The 22,973-nt window shown below is 39.9% G+C and overlaps 1 protein-coding gene across 3 annotated transcripts in view; it reads left to right on the forward strand.

Moving 5' to 3' along the window:
- The first annotated feature begins 295 nt into the window (after nt 1-295).
- Nucleotides 296-22,973, forward strand: part of lamc2 (laminin subunit gamma 2) — a 60,680-nt gene continuing 38,002 nt past the window's right edge. For 2 of the 3 annotated variants that reach the window (XR_010006130.1, XM_008114717.3), the window contains exons 1-3: nt 296-1,082; nt 19,539-19,727; nt 21,269-21,404. Coding sequence is in view for 2 of the 3 variants with exons in the window: in XM_008114717.3 (XP_008112924.2) it covers nt 998-1,082; nt 19,539-19,727; nt 21,269-21,404 (410 nt within the window). In the remaining variant the exon portion in view is untranslated. Of the gene's footprint in view, nt 1,083-12,576; nt 14,517-19,538; nt 19,728-21,268; nt 21,405-22,973 lie in introns of those variants that run through there. The other variant, XM_062980723.1, reaches the window with a different exon arrangement.

Below are 22,973 nucleotides of genomic sequence, written 5' to 3' on the forward strand. Positions count from 1 at the left end.
TTGACAGAAAAAGTAGTTCAATATGCAGGAATGCTACGTAGTAATTGCTGTATTTACAAATTTAGCACCAAAATATCACGACGTATTGAAAACATTGACTACAAAAACGCGTTGGATAATCCAGAACGTTGGATAAGCGAGTGTTGGATAAGTGAGACTCTACTGTATTGAAGGAGAATTATTATGCAGCAAAAATATGGTTTTTGTGGCAAAAAAAGGAAAGAAAAACAAACGATAGCTGCTGGCATTGCTTATCAAGCAATCAGGTAGCAACACTTGCTGAAATTCCCTCTTCTATACTATTAAAGGTACAGAAGCCTACCATAATTTTCACCCTGGCAACCCCTTGAGTGCGGTTACAGTTATAATCACAATGTTAAACATTTTTAAGAAGTATTCTAATTGAGCAAAGATGAGTGAAGACATGCCCAGCTTGTTCCACAACCTGGCACAGATTTATCTGAGAGTAAAAGCAAACTTCTTAATGGAGTTGTATTGGACATTCATGATTAACTGATGTACATGTGTGTGTTTGGGGAGGGGGACTCTCTGCAGTGAGCCTGGCTTTTGGCTTGCTCCCATAGGTAGCTTTTAATGAGGAAGACCCAGATTAAGGCCTGTCTTGCAACCCTTCTGCCACCTATCCCACCTATCTTCGTGGCTGACTGCCAGGGGCGTTTGCTGCTCTGCTCTGCCAAGACCCATCCCTCTGAATGGCTAAGAAGAAACTGTTAAGTGTCTCCTTGCACTGTACATGGGCTGGGCCCTCTCTTTTTCAAAAAATTTAATTATTCACTAGGTGAGTCAGACTGGAAGCAAGTTCTTTTCTTCCTGTCTAGAGTGATTCAGGCAGAGGGAGGTGATAAAAACCACCTGAAACAAGAAGAGGAGACACAGCGGAAGTCTTGCCCCCTTGATCCCGAGACCCTCCTTGGAAGAGAGCGGGGCTGGAGTGCCTTTTGGACCCGGGGACTAGATCCCTCCTGAGTTTCCAGAAATGCCTCAGCATTGGCTTGTCACTTTGAGCTGCCTTGCAGCCTCTCTTCTCCTCCCTGCAGCTGTTGGCACCCGAAGAAGAGAAGGTGAGGCTCGCAAGCTGAAAATCCTCCTGTTTTCATAAGATTTCATTTAAGTCTCTCGCCTGCCCCACTGCCCCATTTAGCTCTCAGGGAAGTGCCTTCTCCAAGCTGTTGAACAACTTCTTGACAAGACAGAAGTAACTCAAGAGCTGTCTTTTAATGCGCATCTGGGATTTCCCTGGGCAGGAATAGTTCGTTGCAGACCAGTTTTCTGAAAATGGGCAATGAAGGTGATGGGACTGGCTCTTCACTTATTTACCTTCTTCAGGTTTGGAAATCCCTCATTCTCTACAATCTGCTCACCTTAATCTAGAAGTAGATGGGGAAGCACACTATGTGGTTGCGTAGCAACAACAACCCAATAATAATAATAATAATAATAATAATAATAATAATAATAATAATAATAGGTAAAGGTTTTCCCCTGATGTTAAGTCCAGTCGTGACCAACTTGGAATTTGGCAGAAAAATTAGGCAATACCTCAAGCTAAGTAAAGATAGTTTTCCCCCTGACATTAAGTCTAGCCTTATCCGACTCTAGGAGTTGGTGCTTATCTCCATTTATAAGCCGAAGAGCCAGCATTGTCTGTAGACACCTCCAAGGTCATGTGGCCGGCATGACTGCATGGAGCGCCATTACCTTCCTGCTGGAGCGGTACCTATTTATCTACTCACATTTGCATGTTTTAGAACTGCTAGGTTGGCAGGAGCTGGGGCTAACAACGGGCGCTCATTCTGCTCCCGGGATTTGAACCTACCGTGTTTCCCCGAAAATAAGACAGTGTCTTATATTAATTTTTGCTCCCAAAGATGTGCTAGGTCTTATTTTCAGGTGATGTCTTAGTTTTCCATGAAGAAGAATTCACATTTAATGTTGAACAAAAAAATGAACATTTTATATACTGTACAGTAGTTGTCATCACAAACCAGCATAACCAGACAAACTGTGAATCCTATTAATAATTTCTTGTTACTACCATTATTTCCATGTATAACACTCTATGATACGTACATTTACCAATCCTGAATGTTCTGGTTTGGCGGGCATGTTTCCAAACGAAAACTTTGCTAGGTCTTATTTTCGGGGGAGGCCTTATATTTAGCAATTCAGCAAAACCTCTACTAGGTCTTATTTTCTGGGGATGTCTTATTTTAGGGGAAACAGGGTAGGACCTTTCGGTCTGCAAGTTCAGCAGCTCAGCGCTTTAACACACTGCGCCACCACCAGGGGCCTTAATATTATTATTATTATTATTATTATTATTATTATTATTATTATTAACAACAACAACAACACTTTATTTATATTCCGCCCTATCTCCCCAAGGGGACTCAGGGCGGACCACAGTACAAATTCACAGCAAACATTCAATACCGTTTGGTCGGACAGGACAGAACAGACAGATAGAAGGAGGTATGTTGTCTTAAGTCCAATTTTTGTTGCTTTGGAGGTTGAGTTTGTGCTCCATTCTCTATGTCGAAGAGCCATCAGGACTCCCTCCTTCCACCTTCCTTTTGGTCACTGCATTTCTGATCTTGTTCTTTATGGTATCGTAAAATACCTCCCCTGCAATTTGTGGTACCTAATTTCTCTACTTACAGCTCTAAGCTGTTTTCGAACTGCTTAGGTAAACACTGAGCTGGGCTTGACAGTCGGGTGCTCACCCCGACCGGACTTCGAACTGGACACCTTTCAGTTGGTAGATCTTATCACTGCTGGTGATTTACCAGCTGTGCTACAGCCCAGCCAAATTCTTTATTCATTATGATGCAGTTGGATAGCTGAATTGAAGAGAACAGGGTCAAGGATTTAGATTCATGTCCCATCAGACCAATAGATATGTCTTTCATAGATCTGTAGTCCAAAGGGACCAGGGGTGGATGTTACTAATATTAATAATAATATTATGGATGATGATGATGATAACTTTATTTCTATTCCACCCTATATCCCCAAAAGGACTCAGGGCGGATTCCAACAAACAACGGCATACATTCAATGCCTTAAAAAAACAAATAAATATTGGCATAAAATCCCAACAAGACTCCTGTAGATTAACACAGGAGAGTTAAGTTTTAATTATGTTCTCATCCATAAAGTTAGAATAGATAGGTCCCAAGAGCTTAAAAGCTTAAAATAGATATATCCCAAAAGCTTAAAATATGCTTTCTTTTTTTTCTGAACTCTTCAGATGTGTTCACATATGCAATGTGCTTGCTCACCCATCCTATATGCCTTTTAGGACAATGCAATAATCTGTGAGGCCACTATTTTTTTATATACTTGTCAGTCCTGAAGTAGAGCAAGATGTTCAGTTTCCAAGATTTATCATTTGAGTGCCTACAATCTTTGTTTATCTCTCGTGGCAATACTCCCAGTAGAAGGCTTTTGTACAATAATGATATAATTGTCCTGGAATGGAGCCTGCATTTCTGTGAGTGTGTCTTTAAAATTATGTGTATACATCTAACATATAATGTTATATATGTATTACAGATTGGGTATTCCTTATCCCAGTGGTTCTCAACCTGTGGGTCCCCAGGTGTTTTGGCCTACAACTCCAGAAATCCCAGTCAGTTTACCAGCTGTTAGGATTTCTGGGAGTTGAAGGTCAAAATATCTGGGGACCCACAGATTGAGAACCACTGCTTTATTCAAAATGATTAGAAACAAAATTGTTTTGGGTTTTGTTTTTTTGGATTTTGGAATATTTGCATATACACAATGAGATATCTTAGAGAAGAGACTCAAGTCTAAACCCAAGATTTATTTATGTTTCATAGATACCTTGTGCACGTAGACAGAAAGTAATTTTATATATAAGATTTTAAATAACATTGTGTGTTAAACAAAATTGGTGCACATTTGAATCTAAGGCTCTTTGAGTCTCCTTTGTGGAGAGAAAAAGCAGAGTATAAACAGACATAATAATAATAATAATAATAATAATAATAATAATAATAATAATAATAATAATAATAATAATGGATTGGGCCATCAAAAAGCAAAGGTGTCACTGTACGTGTTCAATTTTGGTTTGGAAGCATTTTGGATTCCAGTATTCCAGCTAATAGAAGAATCATGTCAACTAGAACTTGACCCAATTGTCATATCTTGTTCTTACAGTTGTTGTAAAACAACCAAGTCATTACCCTTCACGTGGAGATATCTTTCTTTCTGTACATAATTCTGCAAGATATAATAATAATAATAATAATAATAATAATAATAATAATAATAATAATAATAATAACAATAATGACAACTTTATTCTTATACCCTGCCACCATCTCCCCCAAATGGGACAAATGTCCACAAGATATAAAAGCAAACATAATCAATAAAACAAAACACATTAAAAGGAGTATCATAAAATACAAAAAACCAAAATAAAACAGACTGAACATTACAGAGTAAAACAGATTACATTGGAGCTCCATCACACTAGGTTCCACAAAAAACAAAGACCAAAAGTCTAAAAAGGGCATGATCGAGCTATAAAATGGCTGGGCAAGGGATAGTGCAAATGGTGTACCATAGGGCCGGGGAAGGGAATGAAGTGCAAAACAAAGTACTTTCTGGTGAACTAGGGACCTGGTATCTATAACTAGGGATTAATCAATGCCTGCTGGAATATCTATGTTTTCAAATCCCTACAGAAGGAGGACGGTGTGGGGGCTTGCCTAGTCTCCCTGGGGAAGGAGTTTCAAAATTGGGGGGCCACCACCAAGAAGGCCTTCTCCCTCGTCCCCACCAGCCATGCTTGCGATAGTGGCGGAAGCGAGAGAAGCTCCCCCCCCCCCCAGAAGATGTTAAAGCCCACGCCAGTTCATAGGGGAAGATGGGATCACGTTGATATGTTGGGTCCTAAGCATTTAGGGCTTTGTAGGTCATAACCTGCACCTTGAATTGGGATTGGAAATTTATCAGCAGCTAGTGGAGCTGCTTTGATATAAGCACCGTGCACTCCTTGTAATTAGTTTATATAATATATACATATTTCTGGGGGCTCCACGAGAAAATTTTGCTTCAATAAGGGCTCTGTGGCTGAAAAAGTTTGAGAACCCCTGATTTACAGCCAAGTCACGAAGAAAAGGCTACTAGGATTCCAAAGATACCAAAGTGTGCGTTTATAAACTACTACTTTGTTGGCTTAATTAAAAGGTGTAAGCGGGTACATACAAAGTTTTTTAAAATTGCTAAATAGACAGTGGGGAGTAAAGGCGAAATCTATTCAGTTCTTTCTCTACATGCTCAACTCTTTTAGTTTATCCTCCTGTTAGGCTCTGATATTATGAGGTCACCAGTTTGGGAAAAGCATCAGACAGTGGAACAGATAACATTATTTACTCTTACTATGCTATGTTTGGTGATAAAAGTAGCCCACCACTATCTACTTTATAGCAAAACCTGTGATTGCTTTAACACAGAGACATGATTATCCCACCTCTAAGCTCCCGCTGTCAGCTCCAGCTTCTGCCAACCTAACAGTTCGAAAAGATGCAAATGAGAGTAGATCAATAGGTACTGCTCTGGCAGGAAGGTAACAGCTCCATGCAGTCATGCTGGCCACATGACCTTGGAGATGTCTACGGATAACGCTGGGTCTTCGTCTTAGAAATGGAGATGAGCACCAACCCCCAGAGTCGGACACGACTAGACTTAATGTCAGGGAAAAACCTTTACCTTTACCTTATGATTATCTTCTCCAGTTCATGCTTCTCACATACCATGTTCCTATATAATATTTTTTGCAGCTTTGGACTGTCCTTTCACCTTTGAGCATATGAACAGCTGAATATCCTTTTGACTTTCGGTTGCATCATTAGCCACTGCTTTATTCATAATCCTCTGCTCTTGCCCAGTAGCTCACGGAGTGTCTTCTAACCTGGAGTCGCAACTTCTGGCATAATCTCTTGTTTAATTTAGGATTGTCTCATCATAGAGTTTTTAAGATAAAAGAGTTCATGACCTATTTACCATCACCTTGTTCTGCACAGTAGTAACAAGGGTTAGCTATGATGTCACTCCCGTTGTCTCTCGACTTCATCAGAGGAGGTGCTTTTTGGTGGCATACCTTCCCATTTGTGACAGAGCTCGCCAGTGCCCATCCCACAACAACAACAATAATAATAATAATAATAATAATAATAATAATAATAATAATAATAATAATAGAAATTATCATTGAAAGTGAGGGCATAAATATGCCTAATGGCTAAACGATAAAGTGTCACCAGCCAGAGGCCTATAAATATCTGGACATATTACAGCTGGACAACATCAAGCATGAACATGTGAAAATTGTGGTCAGTAAATAATACACACAAAGGGTCAGAAAAATTCTCAAAAGCAAGCTCAATGGAGGCAACACCATCAAGGCCATAAACACCTGGGCCATACCTGTCATAAGATATACTGCTGGCATTATAAATTGGACACAGGCGGAACTGGACAATTCGGACAGAAAAACAAGAAAATTCATGACCATTCATCATTCACTGCACCCTCGCAGTGATGTTGACCGGCTATATCTGCCTAGAAGATCTGGTGGCAGAGGACTCTTAAAAGTAAAACAAGCAGTCAAAGAAGAAGAACATGCCCTGGCAGAATATGTAAAGCAAAGTGAAGAACCTGCTTTGATTGAAGTCAAAAATCAGAAACTCCTCAAAGCACAGCAGACAAAGAATCAGTACAAGAAAACCGCACTACAAACTAGAGCTGACAGCTGGCATAACAAAACATTGCATGGAAAGTATCTTGACAAAATTTGAAGAAAAGCTGACAAGGAGAAGACCTGGCTATGGCTCATGAATGGGACACTGAAGAAGGAGACAGAAGGCTTGATCCTTGCAGCCCAGGAGCAAGCCATCAGAACAAATGCAATTTTTTGAAATACAGAAGCCCAACCTGAACCTAGAATATTATGTTTTTAATCCTCAAAGTTGAATTTTAAATGCTCAACTCCAATTTTTACTAAGTTAAGAACTGAGAGTGCTCTGTTGTATGTTTGCATACACATAGTAGAAAATGATTTATTCTATCCTGGGGGTTTGCGCATTTGTGTAAATACTTTGATATCTTGAATGTTAACTATTAGTGAAGGAGTTTAATGGGGGATATTATAAATTCTGTCTAGGTGAAGAAAAACAAATGATTAGCATAAGAGCCAAACTGGGGGAAATCCATTTATTAATTTTTCCATCTTAGCCTTTTTGCCAAAGAATAGTTTTAATACTGCTTTAGTGTATCTCTCTCTCTCTCTCTCTCTCTCTCTCTCTCTCTCTCTCTTTCTCTCTCTCTCTCTATATATATACACACACACACATACATATACATATATATACATACAGTAAAGTCTCACTTATCCAACACTCACTTATCCAACATTCTGGATTATCCAACGCATTTTTGTAGTCAGTGTTTTCAATACATTGTGATATATTGCTGCTAAATTCGTAAATAAAGTAATTATTACATAACATTACTGTGTACTGAACTACTTTTTCTGTCAAATTTGTTGCATAACATGATGTTTTGGTGCTTAATTTGTAAAATCATAACCTAATCTGATGTTTAATAGGCTTTTCCTTAATCCCTCCTTATTATCCAACATATTCGCTTATCCAACGTTCTGCCAGCCCGTTTATGTTGGATAAGTGAGACTCTACTGTATATATATATATATATATGAATTGTGAGCAGGATCTCAAACTCAGTATCTTAGAAAACAGGAGGGGCCAGGAAGTAAATGGGAAAGAGCAGGCAAGGGAATAGAATAAGAGACTTAACATAATCTTGCCTTGTTTTCATGTGTGTGTGAGAGAGTATATTTAAGTTTATTATAACCTGTTTACATTTCCTGTGATTGAATAGGAGCCAAATTCAAACAGTTCTGTTGCCAGAAAGCCAAGCCCTTCCCTGAGCACAAATTGTACATATTAAACCAATTTAGTACATGTGCTTGATTTATGAGCTGCTTTCTGGATGTTTTTGGCTAGGCACATCAGCACCCATTTGTAATATAAGAGGAAGCAGCTAGACTGAACAAGTGTGGTGCATTATACCTTCTAGTTACTCCATTACTATGCAGCAACCATACAGTAAATGTGTAGAATGGAGACTATTCACTGAAACCTGTAGAAAGAAACATGAAGGCTTTGTTTTGGACCTGTATCCGTTACATTTTATATTCCAGCAAAGCATGACGAAAATCAAGCTGCTGCCTATCATGTTCATAGTAACACAAAAGAAAATTGTTTTCAAGGTAGGGCATTTTCAGCACAACTTGGAAAGTACCTTGTGCTTTTGTACTTTTAAACACTTCCTTCCCAAAAATTCAGCCTGCTTGACTTTGGATGTTATAAGCACATTGAGGAGAAGGCACTACCACTATTAAATTACAACACAGCTATGTCTGATAGCTTGGACTGCTTCAGCTGAGTAAATGCATCAGTCCATTTGCCTGAATGAACAAAGTAGAAATGTGCTGATCCCAAAATTCTGTCTTTCTAAGGACTGAAAAATAAAATGGCGCAATTCCTTCTAGTTTATCCAAATAGTAAGTCCTCAAACTAATAATCTGGCAGGCTGAATATTCACTGCTGATAAAATGCAGTCTTGCCTGACCCATTCCAATTGGAAACCATTCAGTTCCTCCATATTGTGTCCTGGTGTCTCCTTGAAGAGTGCAGGTTATGCATCATAACAATAAAATGTTATAGCACACTCATTCTTTAAAAACAGTTCATACTTGTTCATGATCTACTACTCAATGAAAGGTTTTGCTATACTATACAAAGCAGAAATCGATTTGTTTTTGAAATTCCTTGGTTTGCTCAATTTTCCATCTTATGTTTGCAATATGATCCATTGTGCCTCTTCCTTTCCTGAATCCAGTTTTGACATCTGGCATTTGTTGTTCCATATATGGCAAAGGTATACATATATGTACACAAGCTGTTGAACACTTGCATTCTGCATTCCAAATGCATTTGACTCCTTTTATATTTGCTTCTCATCTGTCCTTAATTCCTTCATTAGTTTCATCTGTCACCCAGTGAAGTATTTATTTCTTTTTGGTTATAGATAATGTCTTTTTACATTTCTCCCTTATAGTGTCATTGGCTTTAATCCACAGTTTTTCTGGCTTCTGGTCAATTAGGTTTAACAGTGCAATTCTATATTTACATTATCTTTTAACTTTTTAGGTTGTATGTTGGTACTACTCTTGGTTTAGTGCTCTTCTTTAGCTTTATTCTGAGGCCCCTTCCACACAGCTGAATTAAATCCCACATTATCTGCTTTGAACTGGAATATACGGCAATGTGAACTCAGAAAACCTAGTTCAAAGTAGATATTGTGGGATTTTCTGCCTTGATATTCTGGGTTATATGGTTGTATGGAAGGGTTCTGATACTAGTAGTTCACAGGCTATGTCACAATCTGCTCCTGGTTTTGTTTTTGCAGAGAGAATGAAATGAGCTTTTCCATCTTCTGCCTACTGTACTTGTTGGCCATCAGGTGAATCCTATGTATACAGTTGCCTATCTGGTTGCTTGAAACAGGTGTTTTCAATGAACAGATGATGCAAAATTCAGTCAGTTACTCTCCTGCTTCACTTTTTGACTTTAGGCTAAAGTACTGCAAAACAAATTTGTTTTATGAATGAAATCTAAAGGCTGGTTTGTTTGTGGCTGTTAATTAATCATCCCTCTGGCTGATATTTGAATTTTCACATCTCTCCAAAGTCTCTGCTTTCCAGTAAAGTGAGTCTACCTATTTACTGCCAGCCATGAAGTATCAAACAATGAAGTGATGCACAAGAACAGACAAATTAACCTTCAGGCCATGTCTGCAGTCTTGATGGTGGTTAGTCTGCTATTGCATCTGATCTCCCCAACTGGGGCTTGTGTTCAAAGCAATCCTGATTAGAGCAGGCATAGCTACCAGACACATGCTGTTATAGAATCAAAATATTGGAGAGCCTTTTTGGTCTGTGCAGGATATCAGCTCCAATATTTGTAAGCAGCGTAAATCAATTAGATATTTCTTGGTGGGGAATTTGAATGTTCATTTGCTGTTTAAAATTCTAGAGGAATTAATCCAAATTAGTTAGTCCACTATATGTTGTAAATCAGCCTATCCCAAACTAATACCCTCTGGATATGTTGAATGATATCTAGTTATCAAGTTAGGGCCGGCTGCTATCATCGGTAAGCCTGACCTTTGAACCTTATTGAATCTATGCGTATCTTCAGTTTTACTATGAAAGCCCAATGCAGCAATGGAATTGAATTCAGAAGCTTTCTGAAGGACTTTCAGGGGATGCAACAACACTAGGAAGCAGTGCAAATTTCTCTTGTAAAAACCATGCAATTACAGACATGCTTATCATGATGTAATTGACTTCAAAGATGCTATTGACAGTTACAAGACATTTTAAAAAAACCCACAGAAGATTCAAAGCATGGTTGGATGATGTCATGTAAACCAGTTGAGCTATGGGGTATGAAAATTGCTATGTGGTGCTAATTACGTGTGCCACTTAATCTGATTACTAGTAGTTCTTGCCATATAAGGTCGGTTTGGTTTGGTTTGGAAAAAATGAGCTAGCTGGATTATTTCTGACTGAGAAGGTAAACCTATTTTTGAGCTTTACTTCTTGAAGGAATGCTGAAAAGTATGGAGTTAAGGAGTTGCATGACTGAATGCTCTTCCATCCAACAGAAGTCAACAGAATATACAGGCCATGGGGAGGCTGTCTGCCTGCCTTGAGAAAGTACATAATGGGCACAGTTGCAAAGGTGAGGCTCACCACTGATAGCAGCCACTATAGTGCCACTTGGAACCGGTTTGGGAGGACCTGGTTTTGCTGCACAAGTGATTAGATTGACAGGTCTAGAACTGGTTTGAGGCCAGATGGGTAACTACACTAACCATGGGACCTGGCCTTAAAACACTATGACATTTTTTTCTTCCCATTTTCCGGAGAGACGCTCATCAGTACTTCAGAAGCATACTGGGTGGGGAAAAAAGTGAAATTGGTTGGTTGGAGTGAAATTAATCAGTTACCCCTCATAGAGGATCAATTAGTTTCCTGCTACCATGTTTTATCATTCTATATAAAACTAGCTGTGCCCGGCCACACGTTGCTGTGGCGAAGTATGGTGGTATTGGAAATAAAGTATTGAGGAATTGGTTGTAGTTAAGATAAAGGGTAAAGGTTTGGGTTAGGGTTAGGGTTAGGGTTAGGGTTTTTCCCTGACATTAAGTCCAGTCATTTCTGACTCTGGGGGTTGGTGCTCATCTCCATTTCTAAGCCGAAGAGCCGGTGTTGTCCATAGACTCATCAAAAGTCATGTGGGATGACTGCATGGAGCGACGTTATCTTCCCGCCGGAGCAGTACCTATTGATGCACTCACATTTGCATGTTTTTGAACTTCTGGGTTGGTAGAAGCTGGGGCTAACAGTGGGGGCTCTCTCCGCTCCCCCAATTCAAACCTGCGGCCTTTCGGTCCAGAAGTTCAGCAGCTCAGCGCTTTAACATGCTGCACCATCAGGGATATTATTTCCTAAAGGTTGTGAATATACAATATTTCTGATTTCTGGAAGAATCCTTTCTTGGGAGGTGTTAGCTGGCCCTGATTGTTTCTTTTGTGGAATTTCCAATTTCTCTGCTTTCAGAGTGTTGCTCTTTATTTACTGTCCTGATTTTAGAGATTATATTATTCTGCATTATTCTATCCCAGTAATTATTTCATATTAAAGTAGAATCTCACTTATCCAACATTCGCTTATACAATGTTCTGGATTATCCAACGCAGTCTGCCTTTTCGTAATCAATGTTTTTGTAGTCAGTGTTTTAAATTCATTGTGATATTTTAGTGGTAAATTTGTAAATACAGTACAGTAGAGTCTCACTTATCCAACATAAACGGGCCGGCAGAATGTTGGATAAGCGAATATGTTGGATAATAAGGAGGCATTAAGGAAAAGCCTATTAAACATCAAATTAGGTTATGATTTTACAAATGAAGCACCAAAACATCGTGTTAGACAACAAATTTGGAAGAAAAAGTAGTTTAATACACAGTAATGCTATGTAGTAATTACTGTATTTATGAATTTAGCACCAATATATCACAATATATTGAAAACATTGACTACAAAAATGCGTTGGATAATCCAGAACATTGGGTAAGTGAGGGTTGGATAAGTGAGACTCTACTGTAATTACTACATAGCATTACTGCTCATGGAACTACTTTTTCTATCAAATTTGTTGTATAATATGATGTTTTGGTGCTTAATTTGTATAACGATTACCTAATTTGATGTTTAATCGGCTTTTCCTGAATCCCTTCTTATTATCCAACATATTCACTTATCCTGCCGGCCTGTTTATGTTGGATAAGTGAGACTCTACTGTATATTGATAATCTCATATTATCTGCTTAGAACTGGATTATATGAGACCTCTTCTTCACAGCTGTATAAAACGCACACTGAAGTGGATTATATGGTAGTGTGGAGTCAAGATAATCCAGTGACAAGCAGATAATATTATAAATGGGTTATATAGCTGTGTGGGAGGGCCTTGAGTCTACACTGCCATATAATCCAGTGCAAATTAGATAATCCCTGGAAGAGGCCTAAATCTGCCTGTCCCCTGGGCTGAGCTGGTTGCTAGGAGACCAAATGGGCAGAGATTAGCCCTCTAACTGACAGCAATTGGATAAAAACAATTACTCCTTTCCCTCTAATTAGGACTTTATTTTTCTTTTCTTTTTGTTGTATCAACCTAGAGGCATGGATGATGGGTTGTGTTGTCAAATTTCGAGGTTGGGGGGCCTGTAGTTTTGTTGTTTTGTCGGTCGCCGTGATGCCATCACTCATTTATATATATAGATAAAGCCATCAGAAACTAGTTTGCAAATTCAGCAATTCTGGTGGCTTTAAATGATGTAGAATGATAAACTATGGTTTGAGCTAGATCATGATTCATTCTAGTAATAGTTTGACAAGACAACAGAAATTATGGCTATGATCATCACTGTACCCCAGCAAAAGAGTTTACTCACGTACTAAGAAGGCAGCCATGTGGGGAAAAGGTAGTTAAGAGGGGCTCACCATTGATTGCATTAACATTCGTGGTGCATCAGAGGTTATATATCATGGCATTTTTAGTTGCATTACTTCTCTCTACCCTACCTGCCAGATGCCTACATAGTGTGTATGTTCCTGATTACATCTCTGTATCCACATTCCTGTGACCATAAATAGGTATAGCAAGTGTGCTCAGGCTGCAGAGATATTCCAGGACACTCAGCAATGCTGATGATTAGAACTAGTTTTCTTTCTGCTTAGAAATAACTGTTTTTGCAAATGTGGTGTCCTCTGTTCATTCTATTCCTCCCAATTTTTTTTGGATATTTTCTGTGTATTACTGATTATGCTCACTATTTATGGCCTTTGTATACCACCTTCAATAACAACAACAACAAGTCCTGGTGACTTGTTCAAAACCAAACAATCTTTTTTTAGCCAAGCATAGATATGAAACTTTGCAGCACTCTTACTATATGTTAGCCCTACAGTTAGGCAGAACAAGCTGACCTTAGGCATGGAGTGTCAAGAGAAGGTTGCTTATGATTTACTTCATTCTTGTTGCATTTTAACTGGTAGTGGTGTGGAGGGAGAGCATGTGGGATTTTCTGCTTCATGTGTCAAAATAACTTTCCGGCTCCAGATAATATACATCTTGACTTGGGTTGTGTGTACGCCATTTATTGCTTTCCCTCAGCAGTAAAAGTTTGGAGTGAGTTCTGTGTCCATGATATGAAGGCTTTGTTCTGTGATGCCAAATCTAGGGACACATCACACAATTACAGTTGAATTATCTTCCTTTATTCGCCATGATTCCATCTGATAGAATTCCAGAAATTAAATTTTCTGCGGCACTGGAGCTCTCTGACTGAGCATTCCAAATGCTCCTGTCTAAACTGCAGATCCCACAATTCCATAGCGCAGAACCATGGCAGCTAAAAGGGCCTTATGTTTTTGTAATATGAATGGACTCCAGATGTTTAATTTATTAACACTAATGATGTCCCATCCGGGTGGGAGAAGCATCATTTTAGGACCTCTTAACACTGGGAGTTTTCAGCCCCATTTTTGTGGTTGTCAATGGGGCTTGGACAGGACCTGCTGAGTGCCATCAGATGACACTCAACAGACCCCACCCACATACTTCCTGAAGTGGAGAGAAGTATTGCAAAATGCAGAGGGAAGTTTTTTCCTCCCTCTCCCCACATATGATGGCGGAAAGGGCAACAGGCCAATACACATTCCCATGCGTTGCTGCTCTTTCTCTCACCTGATGGGACAATGAGCCTTATCCCATTCCCACCATATGATGGGGGAAGGAGAGAGGGTATGTGGGGTGGGGTGGAAAAGGTAGGCCGGGCTGGGTTGGGAGGGAGCGGTAAGGAGGAGACGAAGAGCATTTGGTGCGGCAAGGGGCAGTTGATGCAGTGAGGCAGTTCATGCGGGGGCAGTTGGTGTCTGAAGGGAGGGTCCTCCTATCATCTTGGGGCGGCAGTGGGCCACCAAGTTCCCAGGATGAATGGAGGAGAAATACCACTGCCGAGAGCTCTCTGGAGAGCTCTTGGCAGCACCATATCTCTGCGTTGGCCCTCCTTTCAGCCTGGGGCCACGCTGGGCCTTCATACTCACAAGGAAGGAAGGCCAAGGCAGACGAGGGCAAGAGGGAAGAGCTCAAGTGGTTGCGTCTGTCCCATGGGGCTGAGTTTACCCATGCCTCGTATAGATGGTAGCTGCAGATTTGTTTTGCTTTTATATGCCCCTTATGCCTTTTGCTGTCACCTACTGGTGAAATAGCACGGTCCCAGGGGCCATGTGAAGAAGTTCATACCATGGCGTTTCATCCAGTTCCATTCAAAATCAAATTGTATCATTTCTTAGAGCCCATCACACATTGTTCTTTCTTTGCACTAAAGTCTAATCCTGTACCTTGCATTTGTATCGTTCTTGTCGCACCTCAGGTTAGCTTCACCTTGCTAAAGAAACCAAGCCACACACAGGAAGTAGTCTTTTGTAGTTTATTTAGAAAATAGGCAAAAGATAGTTCATAAAAAGGGTAAAAGTTCAGTTCCAAAAGGTAGGTACAAAACCAAGGCTGTAAGCATTAAGTCCACAGAAACATAGAGCATAAAACAAGCTCCTTTTCATAGAAGCCAAATGTCCCAGCAAACAGAATATATCCACAAGATATTACAGGAAAGCAGACTTGCTTCTAGATCAAGCAATGGAGTTGCATTGACAAAGAGCTCTCTGCGAGCAGACTGTTTTAAAAGCATGACATAAAGGTGTTCCGTTGCCCTTTGAACTCTCGTTTATTGGCTATGTGAAGGCTTCTCTGCAACCCTCTAAATTCTAGTCTTGTAGCCCGATCGAGATCCCCAGATTCAAGGTCACTGAGCTCATTATCAGGCGGCAAAGCGTTATCCTCCCTTTCCACGCCCTGCACTTGAAAGTCCTCGCTAGAAACAACATCATGATTTATTCCCATGGGAACAATTCCCTGCTCTTCATTTCCCACAGCTGGAATGCTCCTATAATTCACAGCATCAGAGGCATCCTCCAATTCATCCTGAATCCCATCATTATGCACATATAACCCAGAATCTTCATCAGAGTCATGCAAAGGCACATCAGAATCACACAAAGGCAAAGGCTGAGCCATAACAGTTCTTCTGATCAATCTAAAATATCTGAACAACATCATTTGCACATGTTTTTAAGTATATGCCACAAAACGTATTATGGAAAGTGGATATAAGGTGGGGAATACGTATTCCAGGGATTTCTTCACATGTGCCACTGGAATAATTGGATATTGCCATGGAATGTGGTGATAGAAACGGTGCCTGCCCAGGGGACACAGGGACCTGTCACCTTACGTTCTGCTCCGTCCTGGCTTCCCCCCTGCCTCATCACACTGAGGGGAGCCTCTTAAACTCAACACGACCCATCTTTCCTAATGGAAAGACAGGGAGTCTTCCATCATCTGCCACCAGCTTATTTTTGGTGGCAGCAAGGCTTTTTTTTTCCAGTTTGGCCATGGAGCTGCCCTGGAAGTAGTTTTAATGGTTATGATGGGAGCCATTGGGCTATGTAGCCAAACTCATAAAAGCCCGTCATCACCATTGAAAAGAAACCCATGTGATTCGACTGAAGGTGTTATCGGATTACAGCTCCTATGGTGGATATTGATAAGGATGGCAGCTCACTCATTTCTGTCTTATGCCCACCCTAGTCATTTTGGCTTTTTAAAAAATCTGGAGGAAATGTCAGAGTTTTGTATCATGTGCTGCTTCAACCTGTGCTACTAAGGAAGCAGCAAATTACCTACATCTGAAGGAAAAGGAGGACTTCAGCAGAAGCACCCTGGGGAGTTTCAGAAAGCGAATGAAGCTGCTGACAGGCACCATGAGCTGAGGCACTGCCTGGGGCAGTGGGCTGATTAAATTCCAGGTGCTGTTGAGCAGGGTTTGAAGGGAATGAGATCAGCTCTACTTGGCTTGGCAGCCATGGCAAATCCTGCCTAGGTGTGACACGTAGGAACCGCTCAGGTGCTTGGAATGCAAGTGTCATGCCTGAACTTGATCGTATGTGTTGGCAGCCAACTGGAGGATTAGCTGGAGCAGCTGATGGGTGCTGTTCTCTGGGTCTCCAATACTAATACTTAAGAATAAGAGCATGCTTAGTAAAAATGCAACAAAAAGGTTTTGCTACAACTGACTTACAGAACGAATTTGGAAACTCTAATCTGCAGGCATTGGGATGCGAGAAAGGCTGACATGTCACTCTTGAAAATACATTCTCTCTAGTATTGTTATGAAGAAGTTTTCTGGGCAGAATTCTCTCCTCTTTTGTGTTTCATGTACTTACATGTACTTACAAGCATTCTGGAGGTTAAAAAACATTCAGTGCAAATCTGGACTTCAGAAGATAATCAGCATCAAAAATAAACCACATGATATTTCTATGGGTACTGGACATGGAAATTAAATTTAGCTGTTATGTCTTGTTGATGGTAGTAGAAATAAATAGAAGCTTTACCACAGTTTCTGAATCAAGATAAACCCTGCAGTATAATAAAATGTCAGTCAGGCTTATGCAACAGGTAACAGTATCTTTACTTTAGTTCAAAATTTCAAACAGGGCAGCAAAATATATATCAGTCTTTCTGAATTCACACAGAGAACATGGGAATAAACGGTTCCTTTAAATATGCCCCATTTGCCTTATAAATAACTAGGCTTCGGAGAGTATGGCAGCCATTTCCTCCCTAACCATTTTTAGTCTGCGCTCGTCTTCTCTCCGAGATGAAGGTGGCAGTTAAAACCGTTTGCCTCAACACCAAACTAGAGGCAGCAGCCAATCGGAATTCTGGCTTCTGGCTGGCTCAGCCAATCAGCTGTCGCCACATGCCCTTCCAGTCAACTCATTCTATCATGGTGTCTTTTTACAAACCCTTACATATTTTATGGTCTTATTAGACAAATTGTTGATTAACAGGTTATCTGTCAATAGACAATTTGTCTAGCAAAGATATAAGGCACAATACTTTTGACAAATGCTCCAGACTTTAAAAGTTGTGCCCACAAAACTGGCCTGGAAAATTGCCATGTATCCAAATTTTGTATCAGTTACTTATGCACATTAGGAATTCTGTAATGCCTATTCATTTGTTATTACAGTGACCTGGCAAACGCCTCAATGGTTGTAGCACCGTGCAGAAACTTATTCCTAGGGCAAATGGCACTTATTTTTATGTACCAAGCAAAAAAATTTTTTCAGATGTCTGAATGATATTTTTGAGAGTTTTTTTTTTTAAAAATGGCACCACCATTTTTGCTTTTCATAGTATTAAATTTGCTGATGTGCTTTCATTGTTTATATTTTAATATATTGTGTAAGGTGTCATCATGTGATATAAATTGGGAGCCTTTTCATGCCCTGAAATACCACACTCCTTTGAAGGTAACTTTTGGAACAGCTAGAATCTCACTTTATCAGAAGTCTTGCTGCATTCAGTAACTGAACCGTTTGCACCCCCAACCCTCAATTAGTTCATACTTAAGAGTCGGATTTCACAAACCTATAGACTACGCCTTCCAAATACAAGGCATGTGGCCAAATCTGGCCCACCACATCATTTTATGTGGCCCATGAGGCTTTCAATGCCAGGGCAACATACATTTATACTGTCTTACAATCACAAATGGCCCTTTAAAGGGAACCATAAGACTAATGTGGCTCTCGGTAAAAATGAGTCGGACACTCCTGGCATAGATAATGTGAACATAATATGGGTTGGGAGGGAGCAGTAGAGAGGAAACCAAGGTCATTTGGTGTGGTGAGGTGGGGGAAGTTGGTGTCTGGAGGGAAGGTCCTCCTCTCATCTTGGGGAGTCAGTGGGCCACCAAGTTCCCAGGATGAACGGAGGAGAAATGCCACTGCCGAGAGCTCTCTGGAGAGCTCTTGGCAGCGCCATGTCTCTGCCTTGGCCCTCCTTTCAGCCTGGGGCCACAGTGGGCCTTCATACTCACAAGCTGAGAGGAAGGCCAAGGCAGACGAGGGCCAGAGGGAAGAGCTCAAGTAGTTGCGTCTGTCCCATGGGCCTGAGTTTACCCATGCCTGGTATAGATGGTAGATGCAGATTTGTTTTGCTTTCTTATACCCCATACTGTTATCCATCACCTTTATTTGATGCATGGGGGGAAAGCAATGAAACAAAGAGATAGAGAAATGGAACACTGTCAAGAAAAGGCGGCACCTTCTTCAACTTCCCATGCCTAGCCTCTAAGAAAGCCCCACAACACAATTTGTGAAGATTAGAAGTAACATGGAAGACTATGCTACACTAGTTCAGAGGTGGAAAATAGTGTGTAGTCCTCCCCCCTCAAATATAGCATATTAGCATGTTGGTGAAGTTTGAAGTGTCTGGAGACCTGTGACTCCGACCAGCCAATATTCCATATCAGGTGGAGTCCAGCTACATGTTATCCCATGACTTTTTGGTTGACGCTGAATATACAAGCTAAATGTAATCTTCAAACTGCAGATGTCAAATTAATTATGTAGCGCTGTGGCGCAGGCTGGTTAGCAGGCTGGTTAGCAGCCAGCTGCAACAAATCACTCTGACCAAGAGGTCATGAGTTCGAGGCCAGCCCGTGCCTGCGTTTGTCTCTGTCTCTGTTCTATGTTATGGGATTGAATGTTTACCTTATATGTGTGCAATGTGATCCGCCCTGAGTCCCCTTCGGGGTGAGAAGGGCGGAATATAAATACTGTAAATAAATAATTAAATATCCAAAAATGTTGTGCAGGTCTATTTTGTTTAATAGCCATTACCTTTGTTTTTCAGCCTGTGATTGTAATGGGAAATCCAGACAGTGCATGTTCGACACTGAATTACTCAGACGAACAGGCAATGGATATGTGTGCCTCAACTGTATTGACAACACAGAGGGGCCTCACTGTGAACGGTGTAAGGAGGGCTTCTATCGCCAGTGGGATCAAAACGGTTGTGTGGCCTGCAACTGTGACCCTACAGGTAAGCAGGAATGCATGAGGAACAAAAATTGATTGAACCTTAGCCACCTTGAATCCAGAACAATTCGCTATGGAAGTGTTGTCCAGAAGTTATGTTTTTAAGGTTAACATATAACATAATATGTGAATGAGACAAACACATTAATCATATGAATTGGTACCATCAGGCCAAGATTGGTACCATCAGGCCAAGATTGCCTGCAGTTTCCTGCTAAGCAGGCACCTGTTTCCCACTGAGGATCAAACTAGTTAATATGTTCAATACATTTTCAAGAGAGGGGTCCTTTAAGTGGCGAAAAATGACTCATTGTTAGAGTAAGTAATTTTTCTCACCTACACATTTTACTTTCAATATACTTTCTTTTGTCATTGATTGCTGGTAACTAAACATAGACTTAATGTTCATAATTGTAAGAAATTAACATTCCCCTTAAAGTCTGTTTTGGCCCCCAGGTTTGTTGGGATGCAATTTGAGAAAAAGGCTAGAGACAAATTATACATTTTGTTTGTCTTACAGTTGATCTTAGCTAATTCTGTTTGTATTTCTAGAAATCTGTTTTAAAAACCATTGTGAGTTCTTTAACTATATGAGACCAAAACCAACTCTGCAATGCATTTGATGTCATTAATGTGAATTTTTATTTAATATATGAGAGTCTTTATAAAATAAATAAGACAATACAATCTTGTTGCAGCCCAGCCACCTACTTGATCCCCTTTTTACCAAAACACCACACCGATGAACAAGAATAAGTTTATTAAGTATCTAATATAAAAACAGTTTCCAAATACATCCATGAGTTAGCTTTCTAGAAGCTTAACAAAAGCAATGACCGACTCTGAACAGGAATTCCAAAAATCACTTAAGGCAAAAGCAAGAAACTGTAATCCAAGGTGTATTTCACTTAAATTAGAATTATATCCAAAAGCTTGAAAGCAGGAACATGATCATAATCCAATGGCTTGATACTTGAACTTGACTATAATCCTAAAAGATTGAATTTAAAACATGATTTGTAATCTAAATAGGCATGGAACTTAAACAGGAAAACAGAACAGAACCCCTAACTCGGAGCTCCCAAGACAGGCAATTTGAACATGAAAATCCAACGTTGATCTCTCCGCTGAACATTGACTCCAGTTCCTTGAGAATACTCCCTTGCTCATGATATCATTCTTTCTCACACCTGTGTTAAGCAAAGGCTGGATAGCTATCTGTCAGGGGTGCTTTGAATGCGATTTCCCGCTTTTTGGCAGGAGGTTGGACTGGATGGCCCATGAGGTTTCTTCCAACTCTATGATTCTATCGCTTTTCAAACAAAGAGCACTCTAAGAGTACCTCAATGTTCAGGTCACAACATCTCCCCAAACTAGGAGGGACACTTTGCATGTAGGAATGGTGTGTCTGTTATATCAATGCTGTGACAGCTTTTCTATATCTCCCTGTGATGCTGTAACTGAGTAAGATTCATAAACCACATATTCTGTAACAATCAGAATTGAAAACTCCAGTATGGCATTTCACTAGATTCTCCCTCCTAGGTTCTGTTGGAGTACAGTGTGATAACCTGGGTCGATGCCACTGCAAACCTGGCGTGAGAGGTGATAAATGTGATAGATGCCAGCACAATTTCCATTCCTTCTCAGAGACTGGCTGCATACCTGCTGGGCAGTTACAGTAAGTGGAGCTTTTAGATGCTGGAGGATTATGTGTTTGTAAATTCTCAATTAAAAATAATCCTGTTCTTAGGAAACAACACTATAGGTTTTCGAAGCATCATAGTTGCCGTTTTAAACATTTGCACAGATTTGTTGTGCAGGATTTACAGTAAAGTCTGCAGAAGATGCTTCAGCTATACTCCACAAAAAGCAAAATCAGCATGTTTAGCAAGTCTTGCAAATGTTGACGTGTTGTCAGTAAATGTTTGATTTTTATACCTATTTTATATATCTATATACTTGGGGCCACATAAAAAATTATTGCACCAAAAAGGATCACAACTGGAAATGTTTAAGAAGTCTTGTTCTAAACAATTTAGCTCAGTGTTCATAATGCTCTCAAAGTAAATCGCCAGCTGGCAAGAGAGGAGGAAAATATGGTAATACAAGCCACACAGCATCTTCTTCTGGAAGTGCAATGTTCTGGGCAGCAGCCTATTCTGTTTAGTGAATTAGTGGCTATCTCTAGTAATTTTCTGAGTATACAATATCAATATATCACTAAGGGCCCGGGCTGTGGCGCAGGCTGTTCACTCTTAGTCACTCTTGGTCAAATCACTCTGACCAAGAGGTCATGAGTTCGAGGCCAGCTCGGAGCCTGCGTTTGTCTTCTGTCTTTGTTCTATGTTAAGGCATTGAATGTTTGCCTTATATGTGTAATGTGATCTGCCCTGAGTCCCCTTCGGGGTGAGAAGGACGGAATATAAATACTGTAAATAAATGAATAAATAAATAAATAAATAAATAAATAAATAAGGTGGCTCAAAGGGGGGGGGGGTGACACGTAGCACCACCTGTTTCTTTCTATATTGAATTGCATGTGTGTTTCCATTATTATTATTATTATTATTATTGACACAAAGACATAGTATGACACAGCAAATGAGATATATATGCTGGATTTCGTATCACAAAATCACAAGTCGAACACTTCCCAAGTGTTTAGGACTGTGTGATGTATACATATTTCCATTATTATTATTATTATTATTATTATTATTATTATTATTATTATTATTATTATCAACACAACGACGTTGTATGGCACAGCAAACAAGATAGATATGCTGGATTTCGTTTCGCAAAACCACAAGTCGAACACTTCCCAAGTGTCTAGGATTGTGTGATGTATTTTCTGATGATGTGTGCAGATCCCAGTAGGGTGGCCTTTTGCAGTTGGCAGATGGTGATTTTGTTAATGTCTATTGTTTCCAAATGCCGGCTGAGATCTTTTGGCACAGCACCCAGTGTGCCCATCACCACCAGGACCACCTGCACTGGTTTCTGCCAGAGTCTTTGAAGTTCAATTATTATTATTATTATTATTATTATTATTATTATTATTATTATTATTAATTTCTATCCCACTTTTCTCCCATGGGTGGGATTCAAAGAGGCGTACAACATATAAAATTCATACAAATACATCTGACCACAATACATAATCAGTTAAAACATCATATCCCAATATAAAAATCCAATTAACATATCAAATAAAACAATTTAAAATGTACAGCAAGCACCATTT

The sequence above is a fragment of the Anolis carolinensis genome, chromosome 4 (genome assembly GCF_035594765.1).
Source record: "Anolis carolinensis isolate JA03-04 chromosome 4, rAnoCar3.1.pri, whole genome shotgun sequence".
Classification (NCBI taxonomy): Eukaryota; Metazoa; Chordata; class Lepidosauria; order Squamata; family Dactyloidae; genus Anolis; species Anolis carolinensis.